Source organism: Trachypithecus francoisi, unplaced genomic scaffold (assembly GCF_009764315.1).
Source record: "Trachypithecus francoisi isolate TF-2019V2 unplaced genomic scaffold, Tfra_2.0 Lachesis_group1, whole genome shotgun sequence".
Taxonomy (NCBI): domain Eukaryota; kingdom Metazoa; phylum Chordata; class Mammalia; order Primates; family Cercopithecidae; genus Trachypithecus; species Trachypithecus francoisi.
In genome coordinates, this window is record NW_022681454.1 from 106,008,112 (window position 1) to 106,026,634 (window position 18,523).

The 18,523-nt window shown below is 41.1% G+C and overlaps 2 protein-coding genes across 2 annotated transcripts in view; one reads left to right on the top strand and one right to left on the bottom strand.

Moving 5' to 3' along the window:
- The window catches only part of SEC24B (SEC24 homolog B, COPII coat complex component), a 112,680-nt gene that overhangs the window by 8,222 nt on the left and 85,935 nt on the right, over positions 1-18,523 (top strand).
- LOC117085773 (probable E3 ubiquitin-protein ligase makorin-2) lies at positions 12,719-15,151 on the bottom strand. The gene is made up of 2 exons (XM_033214971.1): positions 15,018-15,151; positions 12,719-14,888 (listed from the first exon to the last, which is right to left on the bottom strand). The coding sequence occupies exons 1-2, from the start codon at positions 15,041-15,043 to the stop codon at positions 13,793-13,795; spliced, it is 1,122 nt and encodes a 373-aa protein (XP_033070862.1). The 5' UTR covers positions 15,044-15,151; the 3' UTR covers positions 12,719-13,792.

The following is an 18,523-nucleotide window of genomic DNA, read 5'->3' on the forward strand; positions in this document are numbered from 1 at the left end:
GACGGCGTTTCACCATGTTGCCCAGGCTCAAGTGATTCTCCCACCTCAGCCTCCCAGAGGGCTGGGATTACAGGCGTGAGCCACCGTGTGTGGCCTTGGTTTTCTTTTGGCGCGTCACTCATAGCACTCATTGTCATGGTATTCAAGAAGTGTAAATGATGTTGTAGCAGGAATAATCTATACTTAATGCAGTGAGATTTAATCCAGTTGTTTACATAGCCTGTGTCTGTAGGCTCTGTCCACCAGCAGTGACTGGAACAGTTACCTTCATCCTCAGGTATATTTGCAGTTTATGGAATGTAGGAGAGAAAGAATACAAGAAAACATTTCTCTCAGAGCTTGGGAAGCTCTATAACTGTTAGCCTTGCATTATAATAATCTAGGATATCCAGATGTAATCTGAGACTCCTCATTTTTGAAATCACCAAGGTTTCTAATTGCCTGTTTCCTTAGGGGTGTGTGGGTATGCAAGTGTGCACATTTTTATGCTTATTAAAAATCTGTATTTTGGCATTGCTAGTGATACCTTATTGGCAGGGAGAGTATATTAAAATATTCAGTAATCAGTACTGCGTATACTGACCGCTAAATGGATACCATCCTTCATACCAGAGCAGGATCCTGTAAGCTTCCAGCTGTGCCAGGCATTAGTCCTTCAGCTGCTGGATTATGAGAAGGTTTGGGCTAGCACGGTGGGGTAAAGCAGGGGAATAGGACCACGGCTATGACTCATTACCAACTGATTCGGAGCTATTTTAATATTTTAACAAAGATACTTGTTAAAATGCATACCTGGGTGCATACTGACTGAACATTGGCCTATTTCTTCGTAATTAAGTCATGAATGAATTCAGTGATTAAATTCTTCGATGTGATTCTACCTCAAAGTTAATATGAATTTATCTTAGTAGGATAGAGGAGCTTGTACTTTGCTGACCTTGATGTTTGTGTTCAGATAATGGAAAGTGAAATCTGACTTTGATCCGACTGAAAAAAAAAGTTGGAATTCAATTCAGGAAAATGTTCATGAAACAAATATTTTTAATATTAAAATGTGTCAGGGAGGGCGAATGATCATGCTATTATGGAAATCTTAGGAGTAGTCAAATTAGAGACATGGTTTTTATTTTCTCTCTTCATTTTTTTCTTTTTAAACAATTGTATGGTGGAAATCGTGACTATTACAATCTTATTCGGGTAACTTGCTTTATTTTTGTGTTTTCCTGTATGTTTATATTACTCATTTATCAATTTTGCACATTTATATTAGGGTTGGTAACCTTTTTATGTCAAATGTTTTTTTCCTATAAAATGGCTGTTTTGTAATGTTGGAGTAATCCTATTTTGATGCTTTATTTTCCTTGAAGTTTCCTTAACATTATATTTATGATAATATCTCTTAAGCGAGCCTTCAGTACCAGTTAGTCCTGTGGTATTTTCCTGCTCCATTCCCAGTGTCACATTTTTCCCCTTTTCCCTCAAATTCTCAATATCCTCCCTTTCTGCCTCCCTTTCCAATGATGACCTTACTTATTTTACTAAGAAATTGAAAGCAGTCTGACAATCTGAAGGTAAAGTATTAATCTTCTGCCACCAAATCTATCAGTCTTCCTGCATATTATTATTCTTGCCTTATCTGAGACAAATTCAGATTATTTGGGGACAGAATTCTGTTCCCTCTCTTTTAAGAACTTTGTCTCTGCGATTATCTCATTTACCATCAATTTTGATCTTAAACATCTGAACCTTATTTTATGCAATGCATGTGTAATCCTGACAGTTATGTATAACTTTTATTTTAGAGACGAGATCTCACTGTGTTGCCTGGGATGGTCTCGAACTCCTGGGCTCAAGTGACCCTCTAGCCTCTGTCTCCCAGAGTGCTGGGATTACAGGCGTGAGCCACCAAGCCTGGCCTATAAATTTAATTCACGATTTCTAGCAAATATTTATTTAGCTCCTCTTTACATAACATTTTGTGCTAATACTCTGGGCATACAAATGTGAATGTTCTCTGCACTCCAGGAGTTCTCTACCCCTCAGTAAAAGAGGAAAGGACTGTTAGCACTGAACATCTCTTTCCTTCATAAGGTCTGTGAGAAAGGTGCCCAGAGTTCTGAAGAGGAAACAATTCTTTTTGGTTAAAGTAATAGGGAATCTTAACAGAAGAAGTTAGATAGAATTCAGCTGTATCTAAAATGGCGGACACATTTTGAATTGTCAGGTAAAAATGCATGAATCAAAGGTAACGAATTTAAAAAATGTACTCTGAGCAGTGCAGGGGTACAAGGGAGAGAGAGTAATGAAAGAATAGTCTGGGCCCAGTATGGTGGCTCATGCCTGTAATTCCAGCACTTTGGGAGGCTGAGGTGGGTGGATCACCTGAGGTCAGGAGTTCGAGACCAGCCTAGCCAACATGGTAAAAAACCCATCTCTACTAAAAATAAAAAACTAGCTGGGTGTAGTGGCTACTGCCTGTAATCCCAGCTACTTCCGAGGCTGAGGCAGGAGTATCGGTGGAACCCGGGAGGCGGAGGTTGCAGTGAACTGCAATCGCACCATTGCACTCCAGTCTGGGCAACAAGCGCTAAACTCTGTCTCAAAAAAAACAAAAGAGGCCGGGCGCGGTGGCTCAAGCCTGTAATCCCAGCACTTTGGGAGGCCGAGACGGGCGGATCACGAGGTCAGGAGATCGAGACCATCCTGGCTAACACGGTGAAACCCCGTCTCTACTAAAATATACAAAAAATTAGCCGGGCGAGATGGCGGGCGCCTGTAGTCCCAGCTACTCGGGAGGCTGAGGCGAGAGAATGGCGTAAGCCCGGGAGGCGGAGCTTGCAGTGAGCTGAGATCCGGCCACTGCACTCCAGCCTGGGCGACAGAGCGAGACTCCGTCTCAAAAAAAAAAACAAAAAAAAAAACAAAAGAATAGCTTTTACAATTATGTTGGGGCTGTTAGTGGAGGTTCCTGGAAATTGTCCTAAGAAGTTTAGACTTCATTTGGATCAAGAGCCACTAAAGATTGTATGGTAAGGAATGTTAAAAAGTACTCTGGTAGTGTTAGTAATAAATTAGAGGGAAGTGAAAGTGGAGTAAAGGGAAGTCATTTAGGGAATTTTTTCAAACCAAATCCTATTTCATATGCCCTAAAGAGATCCTGTGGTTTTTTGTTTGTTTGTTTGTTTGTTTTTGGTACAGGGACTAGACTTGCATGAAATATTTGTTTTATAAATTTTAATTTTTGTGTTAAGTTTTCTTAAAGCAGGAAGATAATCAGTTTTCCTTTTGTGAGAATCTAGTGTCTGAAAGGAGATTATGCTACCGAGACAGATACGTGCCGGGGGTAGATCTTGTGATAATTTAGTCTTGCTCAGGAGGGCATACATATGCTTATAGAAAATCATAGGCTGTATCTTGCTGGTACCTGATAGTATCAGTCAGGCTGACCAGCTGAGCAGCTCCATTAAAAAGATTATAGACCATTTGTTAAAAATCTTTTATTTCTTCATTCAGATTCAGATACAGATCTTCATTCAGTACCAGTGAGTAGATAATGTGTTAGAATCATCTGTTTCCCTCTTTTATTTGACATAGTTCACTTGAAGCTAAGAATATAAAATTCTTTCAGAGATTATATAAAAACTGAATTTTTTAAGTTTTGTTTGTTGTTTTGACACAGGGTCTCACTGTGTCACCCAAGCTGTAGTGGCGCGATCACTGCTCACTGCAACCTCGATCTCCTGGGGTCAGGTGATCCACCTCAGCCTCTTGAGTAGCTGGGACTACAGGTGTGCACCACTACATCTGCCTAATTTTATGTAATTTTTGTAGAGATGGAGTTTTGGTCTGTTGTCCAGGCTGGTCTTAAACCCCTGGACTCAAGCAGTCTACTGCCTCAGCCTCCCAAAGTGCTGGGATTACAAGTACATCCGACCATTTTTTAGTCAGTTTGTTTGTTTCTTTTTTTTTTTTTTTCTTTTGAGACAGAGTCTTGTTCTGTTGCCCAGGCTGGAGTGCAGTGGCACAGTCTTGGCTCACTGCAAGCTCCACCACCTGGGTTCACGCCATTCTCCTGACTCAGCCTCCTGAGTAGCTGGGAGAATAGGCGCCCGCCACCATGTCCGGCTAATTTTTTTTTTTTTTTTGTATTTTTAGTAGAGATGGCGTTTCACCATGTTAGCCAGTATGGTCTCGATCTCCTGACCTCGTGATTTACCTGTCTTAGCCTCCCAAAGTGCTGGGATTACAGGCATGAGCCACTGCGCCCAGCCTGTTATTTTTATTATTTTATTTTATTTATTTTTTTGAGACAGGATCTCACTCTGTCACCCAGGCTAGAGTGCAGTGGTACAATCTTGGCTCAATGCAGCCTCGACCTCCTGGGCTGAAGCAAGCCTAGCACCTCAGCCTCCCGAGTACCTGGGACTACAGGCACAAACTACCACACCTGTGTAATTTTTAATTTCATTTTTGTAGAGATGAAGTCTCACTATGTTGCCTGGGCTGGTCTCAAACTCCTGGACTCAAGCAGTCCCCCTGCCTCAGCCTCCCAAAGTGCTGCGATCGCACGCATGAGCCACCACACCCAGCCCATTGTTTAGTTTTTTGATGATTATTTGATGCTTATTTGTAAGGCACTGTATTGGGCAATTTGGTGTAATAATCAAATTAATTTATTCTAAAAATCTTTTTTTTTTTTACATTTTTTACCTCTGAAATTGGGGTGCATTTTCGAATCAGTGGAATTCTAAACTTGCTTTCCATAAAGTCAAGTCGTAATATAGTTGTATGAAAATCTGCCATTGATACCTGATGTGGTAGGCTGAATAATGGGTCCCCCAGCTATGTCCATGTCCTAATCCCTGAAACCTTTGCAGCTGTGATTAAGTTAAGGATCTTGAGATGGGGTTTTCCTGGAACTTGGTAGGCCTGATATAATCACAGTGGTTCTTGTTAGAGAGACACAGGACAAGTCAGAGCCAGCAGCGAAAGAAATGTGAAGTGGAAGCAATATTATGTAGTGGCATGCATTCACTTGTAGATTAGAGAATGTTCTCCTGGAGGAAGAGCTGAGCTGAGATCTGAAGAATAAGTTAAGAATTGGTCAGGTGAAACAGAAGAGATTATTTTGGAAGGTTCCATGTAGAGTGAAAAGCCTATCTGAAGATTGAGAGGTAAGGAAGCATGGCTTGAAAAAAATGTAGCGGCCGGGCGCGGTGGCTCAAGCCTGTAATCCCAGCACTTTGGGAGGCCGAGATGGGCGGATCACGAGGTCAGGAGATCAAGACCATCCTGGCTAACACGGTGAAACCCCGTCTCTACTAAAAATACAAAAACTAGCCGGGCGAGGTGGCGGGCACCTGTAGTCCCAGCTACTCGGGAGGCTGAGGCAGGAGAATGGCGTAAACCCGGGAGGCGGAGCTTGCAGTGAGCTGAGATCTGGCCACTGCACTCCAGTCCGGGCGACAGAGCGAGACTCCGCCTCAAAAAAAAAAAAAAAAAGAAAAAAATGTAGCATGATAAGGATATGTGCAGTGCAGTGATTCTCAGCCTTTTCATACTCATGGCTACTTTAGTGCTAAAATTTTTGGTGGCGTTCTTAAAGGAATTACACTTTGAACACTTGTGTTAAAATAAAAGTTTCAAAAAAAGTATCACGTACTCACTTGATCCCTTTCAGAAGTCTTGTAGAGCTTAAAGTAAAACTGTCTTCTGCTTTGATGAACCTCTTTTAGGGCCTCTTGAGGCAAAACTCAAGCATACAATCTTACTTGATGTTCTTCTGTGGCTTCTTTGCTTTTTTGTGGCAAACAGTAGTTTTTCCCACCAACTCAGCATTCTATTTGACTTCACCCTATCAATAAGTATCTTAAGTGTAGCAAAATTAAATTTTATTTATTGATCAAATGTCGGCAGAGGCATGTGGAAGACTTGCAGTGTACTAGTATATTAAGGCATACCTCTTTAAAATTATTGTATGAAGAGGTGGTGAGTGATAAAGCAGGAGTGATAAGCAGGGGTCAGATTATGGAGAGTCTTCGCATTGTTTTCTATTTACTGCTGTAACAGATGACCACAAATTGGTGGCTTCAAACAACATGAATTTATCACCTATAGGTTAGAAGTCCACCTGAGTTAAAATCAAGGCATCTACAGGGCTGCATTCTCTTCTAGAGAATCTAAGGGAGAATTAATTTCTTGCCTTTGTCAGATAGCTTCTAGATGCTGCCCACATTCCTTGGCTCATGGCCCACTTTCTCCATGTTCAAAGCCAGCAACATTGCATCTCTCTGAGAATTCTTCTGTAGTCACATCTCCCTCTGACTCTTCTACCCCTCTTGTTCTGCTCTTAACGATGCTTGTGATTATATTGGTCTCACCTGGGTAATCAAGAATCTGTTTCAAGGTCAGCTGATTAACATTCTTAATACCATGTGCAACCTTAATTCCCCTTTGCCAGGTAATCTAACATATTCACAAGTTCAGAGATTAGGATATGGACGTGTGTTTTATTGGTCATGTTAAATAATTTGAATTTTTTTTTTTTTTTTTGTAGCAAGAGAAACCATTAGAAGGCATCAAACCAGGGAGTAACAATATCAGATCTGCTTTTTAGGTAAATCATTCTGGCTATGTTTGGTGTGTCATACAATTTAATAGGTCATTTCCAGCACCTTTTTCTACTGATATATTAAAAACTTTATTTTGCAATAATTTTAGACTTACAGAAGTGTTGCAAAGATAGTACAGAAAGTACAGTACCCTTCAGTCAGCTTCCTCTAACAATAACTTACAAAACTTTTTTTTTTTTGAGACAGAGTCTTGCTCTGTTGCCCAGGCTGGAGTGCAGTGATGTGATCTCTGCTCACTACAACTTCGGCCTCCCAGGTTCAAGCGATTCTCCTGCCTTAGTCTCCCGAGTAGCAGAGACTACAGGCACTTGCCGCCATGCCTGGCTAATTTTTGTGTTTTTGTATTTTTAGTAGAGACGGGGTTTCGCCATGTTGGCCAGGCTGTTCTTGAACTGCTGACCTGCCCACCTCAGCCTCCCAAAGTGCTGGGATTTACAGGTATGAGCCACCATGCCCAGCTCATCTTCCAAAACTTTGGTACATTTATCAAAACCAGGAAATTAACATTGGTGAAATAAAATTACAAGTTGTATTGATATTTCACCAGTTTTTACACGAATGTCTTTTTTTCTGTTTCAGGATTTAATTCAGAATATCATGTTGTATTTAGTTGTCGTGTCGTGTCTCTTTAGCCTGTAGTCTGACAGTTTCTTAGTCTTGTCTTTTTTTTTTTTTCTTTTTTTTAATGACTTCCTCGCTTTTGAAGAATGCTGATTAGGTATTTTGTAGACAGTTCCTCACTTTGAGTTTGCTGATGCTTTCTCATTATTAGATTATGTGTATGAATTTTTCATAAGAATAGCACAGTGGTGAAGTATGCTTCTTATTGAGTCATTTCAGGGTTTGCATGGTACTAGCTTGTTTTATTTCTGATTATGTTAACCTTGGGCACTTGACTTGGTTAAGAGGGTTGTCTTAGCTCAGGCTGCTGTATTGAAACACCATTGACTGAGGCTTAAAAAACAGATATTTCTTTTCTTTCTTTGAGGCAGTGTCTCACTGTCACCTGGGTTGGAATATAGTGGCTCAATCATAGTTCACTGAAGCCTTGACCTCCCAGGCTCAAACAGTCCTCCCACCTCAGCCTCTCAAGTAGCTGGGACTACAGGCATGTGCCACCATGCCTGGCTAATTTTTTTATTTTTATTTTTTTATGTAGAGACAGGGTTTCACCATGTTGCCCAAGCTAGTCTTGAACTCCTGGACCCAAGCAATCTGCCTGCCTTGGCCTCCCAAGTTGCTGGGATTACAGGCATGAGCCACTGCGCCCAGACATTTATTTTTACAACAGTTCTGGAGGCTGGAAGTTTGAGATCAGAGTGTCAGTATGGTCATATTCTAGTGAGGGCCCTCTATCCACCTTGTCACTGTGTGCTCATATGGCCTTTTCTTGGTATGTGCACATAGAGAGATCTCTCTCTTCTTTTTATAAGGGCACTGCTTCTCTCATGGTGGTCCTGCCTTCATGACCTAATGTAAACCTGTTTACTTCCCAAAGGCCCCAGCTCCTAACACCATCAAATTCGGCCTCAGCATAGTTTTGGGGGGACATAAACATTGACTCTATAATAGAGGGATGTCTATGAGGTTCTTCCTCTATAAAGTTATTTTTTCCTTTTCATGGTCTGTTTATTAGGAGTGATTCACTTAACTCTAGCCTACTTTCAAAAGAAAGAAACTGGATGCAGTGGCTCACACCTGTAATCTCAGCACTTTGGGAGGCTGAAGCAGGAAGATTACTTGAGGCCAGGAGTTTGAGACCAGCCTGGCTAACATAGACCTTGTTTCTACAAACAAAGTAAAATTATTACCAGGGTGTGGTTGCACTTGCCTGTAGTCCCACCTACTCTGGAGGCTGAGATGGGAGGTTCACTTGAGTCCAGGGCTTCAAGGTTACAGTGAGCTATGATCACACCTTTGTAGTCCAGACTGGGTGACAGAGCAAGACCCTGTCTCTTTAAAATGTAGGAAAAAAAGGGAATTAAACTCTGCCTCCTGCAATGAGGTGTACCAAATGATTTGTGGGCTTATGTTCAGATCACCACAGTAATTAATAAATATTCTTTGGGAGATACTTTGAAGTTAGTCTGCCATTCTGTTTCTTCTCAAAATTTCACTCACAGCTGGGTGCAGTGGCTGACACCTATAATCCCAGCACTTTGGGAGGCCGAGGCGGGTGGATCACCAGGGCAGAAGTTCAAGACCAGCCTGGCCAGGATGGTGAAACCCCATCTCTACTAAAAATACAAAAATTAACTGGACGTGGTGGCAGGCACCTGTAATCCCAGCTACTTGGGAGGCTGAGACAGGAGAATCACTTGAACCCCGGGGGCCAGAGGTTTCAGAGAGCCAATATCGTGCCACTGCATTCCAACCCGGGTGACAGAGTGAGACTCGTCTCAAAAAAAAAAAAAAATTACTCACTCATTTTAGCATTTCACTCATGAATTTTGCTTACTCTCACCTGCCTCAATTATTACTGTGCAAATTTTTTTTTTTTTTTTAAAGAGCCAGGGTCTTCCTCTTGCTCAGGCTGGAGTACGGTGGCTATTCACAGTTGTAGTCCCACTACTGAATCAGCATGGGATTTTTGATATCCTTAATTTCCTACTTCTGCCAGTTCACCCCTCCTTAGGCAACCTGGTGGTCCCCTGCTCCTGGGAGGTTACCATATTGATGTCAAACTTAGTGTAGATGCCCAATCAGCATAACACATGACAGCCCAGAACTCCTGGGCTTAAGGGATCCTCTCTCTTCAGCCTTTCCGGTAGCTGGGACTACAGATATTTGCCACAGCACCAGCTACTATGGATTTCTAATGGTAATTTTCTGTTTCCCTGTTTCTTATAATGGAGATTTCCCCGTTTAATCCCATTTTAAAATTTATTCAATCATTTGTGTATGTTATTATAAACTCAAAAATATTTACTTTATTCTTTGGGGTATAATCCAATGCTGTATATAGAGAGGGAGACAGGGTCTTGCTCCATTGTCTAGGCTGGAGTGCAGTGATACAGTCATGGCTTGCTGCAGCCTTAACCTGCTGGGCTCAAGCAATCCTCTCAAGTAGCTGATGCCATCTGCCTAGCTAATTTTTTCTTTTTTTTTTTTTTTTTAAAAGAGACAGAGTCTTGCTGTGTTGCCCAGGCTGGTCTCAAACTCCTGCCCTCAAGCAATCCTCCTACCTTGACTCCCAAAGTGCCAATACTATTGATACTTACTTTTGTTGCTCAGATTATTCCAGCTGTGGCCATTGGGAGCTCTTTCAGGTTGGCTTCTGTATCCCTTTCCCCCAATCCTTTTGTTGTTTGGGTACTTCCTTACTTTCTTAACACTACAAGTTGCTCTCTCTTGTACTTGCCTTATCCCAGTATCAAAATCAACCCTATGTCCAAGGGACTCTGGTTTCTTTTGTTGGAGGATAATATTTAGAAACCAAGAACTAGGTGTTGGATATGCTTATTACTACCGTGGTGTCACTGCTTCAGGCTCTGAAAGTGGACAGAGCTAGGAAATGTGAGTATGTATATGTATATGCTAACCCATCTATAATTATTTTTGTGTCTATCGTATCTGTATTACCTAAACATCATTCAGTTAGGTTATCATGCATTTGTAATAAAATTAGACTGATCTGTCACAGTCTGTATTCTAGCCTAGGTTTTCTTGACATCCTGGTTGATTTTTTAAAGAAAATTTACCTATAGTATATTTTCTTTCATTCTTTGTAGAGTACAGCTCTATAGGTTTAGATAAACACGTGTAATCATGTATGTATTATGCTAGTGCAGTACCATCTGAAACAGTTCATCACCATGAAAAAAATGTTGTTGTAGTCAGTGTCTCTCACCAGCCCCTGGCAGCCATTGCTCTGCTCTCTATCCTTGTTATTCTGAATGTCATATAAACGGAACCATGTAATACGTAGCCCCTTGGGTCTGGCTCCTTTCGCGTAGCTACATTCATCCATGCTGCTGTACAAATTGATATTCTGTTCCTTGTTATTGCTAAGTAGTATTCTGTTGTATGTGTGTACCATGATTATTTGTCCCTTCCTCTGTTATCAGACATCTTGGTTGTTTCCAGTGTTGGAAAGTTATAAAAAAAAGTTACCATAAACATTCATGTACTGGCTTTTGTGTGGACGCAAGTTTGCAGCTCACTTAGGTAAATAACTAGAGTGGGACTGTTGGGTCACGTAGTAAATATATACTTAAGTTTATAACAAATTGCAAAATTATTTTTCAGGGTGGCTGTACTAGTGTGTATTCCCTCCAACAATGAGTGAATGTTTCTCTTGCACCACATCATTGCCAGCATTTGATATTTTCGGTTTTTGATAGTGTCTTGTTGTAATTTAATTTGTATTTTCCTAATAACTAATGATAAGCATCTTCTCGTGTATATTTTACATTGTTATATCTTTTTTGGTGATTATCTTTTCAGATCTTTTACCGATTTTTGGTTGGGTTGTCTATTTTTTTTAGTAGTTGAGTTTTAAGAGTTCTTAGTGTATTCTGGGTACAAGTTTTTTATTAAGTGTCGGATTTGCAAACATTTTCTTTCTGTGTTATTATTTTAATTTTCCTAAACGTTTTCGTGACTGTGTCTTTTTATTTTATTTTATTTTTTTTTTTTAGACGGAGTGTCGCTCTTGTCCCCCAGGCTGGAGTGCAATGGCGTGATCTCAGCTCACTGCAGCCTCCGCCTCCCGGGTTCAAGTGATTCTCCTGCCTCAGCCTCTGGAATAGCTGGGATTACAGGCATGCGCCACCACACCCAGTTAATTTTTGTATTTTTAGTAGAGACAGGGTTTCTCCATGTTGTCCAGGCTGGTCTCGAATTGCTGATCTCAGGCACACCTGGCCAACTGTGTCTTATCTATCTTTAATCCCCCTTAGCTCCTTTCACAGAGCATACTTTTTTTTTCATTTTGATAAAGTCAACTTTATCAATATTTTATGTTGCTGAGTATCATAGGTGAGGTTGAGGCTCAGAAAACGAAACCTCAGGCTGGGTGCAGTGGCTCTCACCTATAATCCCAGCATTTTGGGAGGCTGAGGCAGGAAGATTCCCTGAGCCCAGGAGTTCAAAACCAGCCTGGCCAACATGATGAAACACTGTCTCTACTAAACATGCAAAAATTAGCCAGGTGTGGTGGTGGGTGCCTGTAATCCCAGCTACTAGGGAAAGTAAGGCAGGAGAATCACTTGAACCCTCAGGTGGAGGTTGGGGTGAGCTGAGATCGCCCCACTGTATTCCAGCTTGGGTGACAGAGCAAGACTCTGTCTCAAGAGAGAAGAGAAGAGGAGAGAGAGAGAGACAGAGAGAGAGAAAGAAGAAAGAGAAGAAAGAAAGAACAAAACTCCAAAACGAAGGCCTCAGGAGCAAAAGTTTTTCTCTGACTTTTGTTGCCGCCTGTCTCTCAGTCCTGTTCTCCCCTGAGGCTAGCCTTAGAAACCAGATTCCCTCTTCCCCAAAGCAGGTCATAGAAACTGGAACCTTTTTTCCCCAAAGCAAGCCATAAAACCTAAAAATATTACTCTAACTTTCCCTCTGTCCTATCTGTAAAAACTGGCTGTAATTATCTACCTACCTTGACTGTAGGTCATAAAACCCATTCCAGAGAGGGTCCTGCCCCATAAGCAGGAGGAAAGAATGTGTGCTCAGGCCAAGAAGAAACTAAACAGATAGGCCTTCCTGGGTTTCCTCATTCAGTCTGTTCACATTAGATTATAGCCTTTTTATCCAATTAAACTTTTGCATGGCTGTCCATACTTTGTTGAACCTAAGCATAAAAATGGACAGATTCCTCTATCTTTGGGTCTCATTCTGAAAGCCCCCATGTATTACATGTTAAATAAATTTGTATGTCTTTTCTCCTGTTAACCTGCCTTTTGCAAGTTGATTTTTCAGCACACCTTCAGAGGGCCAAGGGGACCTGCCCCTTTCACCTCTATAGTAAGAATTCATTATCAATCCCAGATTCCCTTCAAAAATCTGTATTTTCTCTTAAATGTTTAATTTATAATGAGATTTAGGATTCTTTTTATTTTTTTTTATTTTTATTTTTTTTTAATAGGTTAAGTAATGCATTCTATAAAATATTTGGTAGCTACAGCTTTTAAAAAACAAAAACAAAAATAGATGATAAATTCCAGCTTGGAACAAGCCAGTGCTAGTTCACAAGGTTGTGCTCACCCTTCAATTAAAATCAAAATGACTACAAGACTTGCCATCAGCTCTCTTCAGGACCACTGCTGGGTCAGAATCAGAAACCTTGGGTGCCATGACATTTTTACAAAATTTCAAATCAAAGCCAGGCTTTGCAGATAATAGATCGCTTGAGTACGAACCACACATTATATTACCCTGATGGGCGTGAACCCACAGGTGAGAGCAGAGGTTTGGTTCCCCTGGAGGGCCCTGACTGGAGGCCCCAGCACCAACCAGACAGGAGGGCCAGACTGCTAGCCAGTACTGTACCTCCTGTTCCTTCAAGAGCCTCCCTAAGGGAGAAAAAGATGTATACTTCCACTTTGTTTGCTGCACATGTGGCAACAAGATGGCTACCCTGATTTGGGACACTTGCGAGAACTTGAAAAAAATGACCACCCTTAAAGCCCTAGAAAAAAGTTGTATGTTAACAGCTATGCTGCACTCACTTTGCATTGTGTATTCTTGAAAGCTCTGTATAAATCAAAATTTTGACCACACACTAAATACACTAGAGAAATACACTATAGAGGAATCCTTTTACAGGGTTGAAGAATCCTTTGGTAAGAAAAATATGCTGCATTAGGGGCAGCTGCAAGTTTACTATTTCTGGGGAAGAAAAGATCAAAGATAAGAGCCAAGTTTGTTTTTTAAAGCATTCAATCCAAACAAACAGTCTGGGTGGTTGTTACCCCTGAGGGGCTTGAGGTGTAACTATATCAGCTATAAAAACAGCAATTCCATACACTTATTAGGTTACTTTATATCCTTCACTCTTCCCCATGGCTGTAATAATGGAGAGTGAATGAGACTAAGGCTAAGCCCAACTCCACTCAAATCCAAGCCACACACCACCTTGGCTGCAGTACAGGGAAGCTCTGCACACCCTGGCTTGGGAAAGTTTTGGCCGATGGAGCCCAAGATGCAGGGCAACCATCTACTCTTTAGGGTTCTGATGACTCCACTCCAGAAAGGTGCATGAAGAGGTCCCCGAGCTCTGTCATGTCGACATCTTCATTGTTGGGGACATGCCGGCTTTCTCGGTTCTCGATGAAATCCCAGAGCCGCACTGAATTAAAGAACCTCACAGTGCCTTGAGAACTGAGCTGCTTCCGAGGTTTTTCAGGCTCTGCTAGCCGCCCATCAGGGTAAGCATGGCGATAAAGACATTTGCTTCCAAATGGACAGGTCCCCTTGCCTTGCTCAAAGTATTTACAGGCTTTTTTCCCCATCCCCTGTTTGAAAGCTTCAATCAACTCGTTCTTTTTATTCTGATCTTCCACCCAATACACACTTGGAATTACAAACTCTGATATCACACGGCATTCTGGACAAGACTTAATGATTGGGTTTTCAAACTGTTTGGCACACCGCCACTGCCGGATGCAGGACAAGCAGTATGTGTGATTGCAGTTGGAGAGAATCCCAAATCTCCTCTCGGAAGCAGAGGCTTTCTCCAGGATCACTTCCATGCAGATGCTGCACACTTTGTCCTGGCTTGCCTGGAAGGCAAAGGCCTTTTCCATCTCGTGTTCGAATGTCAACATGCAGATCTTTTCGTGAGCCTTCCTCTGCTCTGGGTCGAAGGGGTGCAAGACTCGCAGCCTACAGATTTCACACACCTCCCCATGCAGGTAGACACAGGCATCCCCAAACCGGCACTCCCCAGCAGCTGCGTAGGGGCACAGCTGCTGCTCGTTGCTGTAGGAGCTGCTGGCCTCCATGTCATCAAGGCCACTCCTGATGGCATCCAGGTAGGAATGCGGCTTCATCTCGGGGCTGGGTTGGGGGTCGCTGCAGCTGCCTGGATTACTCACCATGCTCGGCTGAGTCTTTCCTTCAGCCATGCCAGAGAGATTTCGGTCTCTAAGAACCAACGTTCTCTTTTCACGCTTCCCGGGTTCATGTGAGTTAGTTTTCACAATGGACGCAGTGACCTCAGAAGGAGGGTGAGGATTGTGGAAAGCTGGGGAGGGCACACTGTGGGCCATGGTGCCGACAGCACCTCCAGCTGCAGCAGAGGGCCTCGTGTGGTCATATCTGCACCGAGTTCCATAGGCACAGTAGCCCTTCTGGTAGTACTTGCAGATGGTGGACGGCTTGCTGTTTGCCAAGTCATGTGAGAACAGGCACTGACTTCCTTCCCGACACACACCATGCATAAAATACCTGCAAGTGACCTGCTTGGTGCTCATGGTGGCGGGGCTGAAGGACCGTCGTCGTGCTGCCGCCTCTCGCAGCCGCTGCCGCCTCGGCCTTGGCCCTGGCCCGGCCCATCCCGCGTAGCCGCGTCACGCCGGCGCCTTATTTTTTATTTTATTTTTTGAGATGGGAGTTTCACTTTGTCGCCCAGGCTGGTGTGCAGTAGTGCTATCTTGGCTAACTCCAACCTCTGCCTCCCAGGTTCAAGTGAAGTCTCCTGTCTCAACCCTCCCGAGTAGCTGGGATTTCAGGCATGTACCACCATGTCCAGCTAATTTTGTAGTCTTAGTAGAGATGGGGTTTCACCATGTTAGCTAGGCTGGTCTCCAACTCCTGACCTCAGGTAATCTGCCCGCCTAGGCCTCCCAAAATGCTGGGATTACAGGCGTGAGCCACCACACCCGGCCTATGATTCATTTTGACTTAGTTTTTGCTTAATATATGTTGAGGTTCTTTTCTTTTCTTCACATGTGAATATCTAGTTATTCCAGCACCATTTGTTGAAAGAACCATCTTTCCTCAATTTCATTGCCTTGGCACCTTTGTCAATAATCAGTTGACTGTATTTTTGTGGGTCTGTTTCTAGACTATGTTGCATTCTGTCTATCTGTCTTTTCACCAATACCACACTTTTTAAATTGTTGTAACCTATAAAGTACAGCTTAAAATTGGGTAATGTGAGTCTTCCAGCTTTGTTCCTTTTCAGTTTTTGTTTGTTTTTAGTAACTTTGCATTTCCATAGAAATTTTAGAATCAGCTTGTTGATACCTACAAAAAAAAGCCTGCTAGTGTTGTTTATTATGATTTCACTGAATCTAAAGATCAAAACTGAGATAAATTACATCATAATATCAAGTCTTCTAATCCATGGACACGGTATGTCGTTCCATTTCTTTAAATCCTTGATTCCTTTCATTAGTGTTTTGTAGTTTTCTTTATATAAGTTCTGAACATATATCATTAAACTTAGATATCTAAGTACTTCTTTTTTGTGCTATTATAAATGATACTGCTTTTTAAAATCTTAATTCCCCTTGTTTATAACTGATCTTTAGAGACGTAATTGATTCTTATATATTGACCTTATATTCTGTGACCTTGATAAATTCACTTATTAGTTCCAGGCATTTTTTGGAAGATTTTTTTGGGATTTTCTACCTAGACAGTCATGTCATTCTGCAAATACAGACAGTTTTTTTTTTTTTTTTTAACTCCTTTCCAGTCTATCTACTATTTATTTATTTATTTTTGCCTCACTGAAGGGACTTACATCTTGTACATTATTGAATAGGAGTGATGAGAGAGGACATCTTGCCTTGCATGTAATTAACGTTAGGATAAAAGCAGTCTGTCTGTTCCTTACCATTAAGTATGGTTTGCTATAGATTTTTAGTAGATAGTGCTTATCAGGTTAAGAAAGTTTCTTTCTCTTCCTAGTTTATTGAGAGTTTTTATCATGAATGGATGCCAAGTTTTATCTAATGCATTTTCTGTATCTATTGATAACGGTTATATGGCGTTTTCTTAAGTCTGTTAATATGTTGAATCACATTGAATGTATTTCAAATGGTCAAACAACCTTGAATTCCTAATATGAACCCCATTTGGTCATGATGTATTTTGCTTTTAATGTATTGTTGTATTCTATTTGCTGAAGTTTTGTTCAATGATAGAACTCACAGCTAAGTTAAACAAGTACTTTTCCTGAAGATAACATTTATATTTCAGTGTGCAATAAAAGTGCTTTATGTTTCACAGAGACTATTGTTTTTAATGTAATAAGATTAATTTTTACTGCTTTATGTAAGACTTTCTTAAAGGAAACTGGCTTAAAAATATATGTGAGTGCATGGTAGTGAAGAATATAGTAACTGCTAGTATTGCTTGGTGCCACTGCTTCAGTTTGTGCCCCAGGGTTCACATTGCAGCCATCATTGCTTTTGTATTATTAGTATAATTGTCAACACAGTGAAAAAGGCAAATATCATCTTAGTACTATTATAAAAATAGTTTTTACTCATGGATTTTCCTCGAAGAGTTTCTGGCACTGCTAGGGTTTTGTATGCTACACTTTGAGAATTTCTGTTCTATATCTTTATTAATGTCTTAGGACTACTGAAACAAATGGCCACAAACTAGGTGGCTTAAAAGAACATAAATGTATTTTTCTGCAGTTATGAAGCCCAGAAATCTGAAATTAAGATGTTGGCAGGACTAATTCTTAGTCCATTTTGTGCTACTATGACAGAATGCCTGAGACTGGCTAGTTTATAATGAACAAAAATTTACTTCTCACAATTCTGGAGGCTGGGAAATCCAAGAGCAAGGTACCAGCATTTGGCTAGGGCCTTCTTGCTGTGTCATAACGTGGCAGAAAACATCACGTGGCAGAAGTGCAAAGGTGGGGGCAGAGAAAAGGGGACCAGACTTGCCCTTTTATACCAATCTCACTTCTGTGATAGTGGCATTAATGCATTCATAAGGGCACAGCCTCTTAATACCGTTACAATGGTGATGAAATTTCAACATGAGTTTTGGAGGAGCAAACATTTAAACCACAGCGGTCATGCTCCCTCTGTAGGCTCCTAGGGGAGTAATATGTTCATTGACTCTTCCCACTTGTCCTTGACTGTTGGCATTCCTTCGCTTGTGGCTACATCACTCTGTGCTCCAACTTCACATTGACTTCTCTCTGTTTATGTGTATGTCTTCTCTTCTGTATGTATATTTTATAAGGATACATGTGATTGCATTTAGAACCCACTCAAATAATCCAGGAGAGACTCCTCAAGATCTTTAACCTAAGCATGTCTTTCATCATTTAAGGCAATGATCACTGTTTTCCATATAATTTTCACAGGATTGGAGGAATTAGGATGTGTACATAATCTTTTAGGGGGCCACTCTTTAGCCCACTACACGCTTACTGATTATACAAGTGTTAGACTGCTTTGTGTTGTCCCATAGGTCTCTCGAATTTTGTTCATTTTTCTTCAGTCTTTTTTTTCTGTTTGTTAGATGAGATCATTTTCTTGACCAATCTTCAAGGTTGATCAACTTAATCAAGGTTCATTAAGTCTTCTGCCATGCTGTAGAGACCATTTAGCATATTTATTTATTTTGAATATTTTAAAAATAGTTTTCATTTCTCTTGATATCCCTTGTCTGTGCATTTGCTGGTAACATTTCCCCCAATTTTTGGAATATATTTTCTTTTCGTTTTTGGAATATATTTATAAAGACTTTGAAGTCTCTGCCAAATTTAGTTCTGGGCCCACTTTGATTCTGGTCTCTACCTCCGTTTTTGCTGGACATCCTGACATCTCCCATTTCTGCACAGTTAAACTGCCAACTAGGGGCTTGACCCAACAATTGCAACAGGTAGGAAGTTATTATTAGTAAAGTGAATGAACACAAAAATTTACCTACAGATCTGTTTATTATGTGGTTTATGTTAAAAAAAACAAAACCTA

What these genes read in the sequence shown, in the direction of transcription:
- LOC117085773 (XM_033214971.1), bottom strand. Translation starts at nt 15,043, where the DNA reads ATGAGCACCAAGCAGGTCACTTGCAG. An exon ending in ACCAAGCAGGTCACTTGCAG is followed by an intron (nt 14,889 to 15,017) that starts GTATTTTATGCA and finishes AACTCGGTGCAG; the next exon opens with ATATGACCACACGAGGCCCT.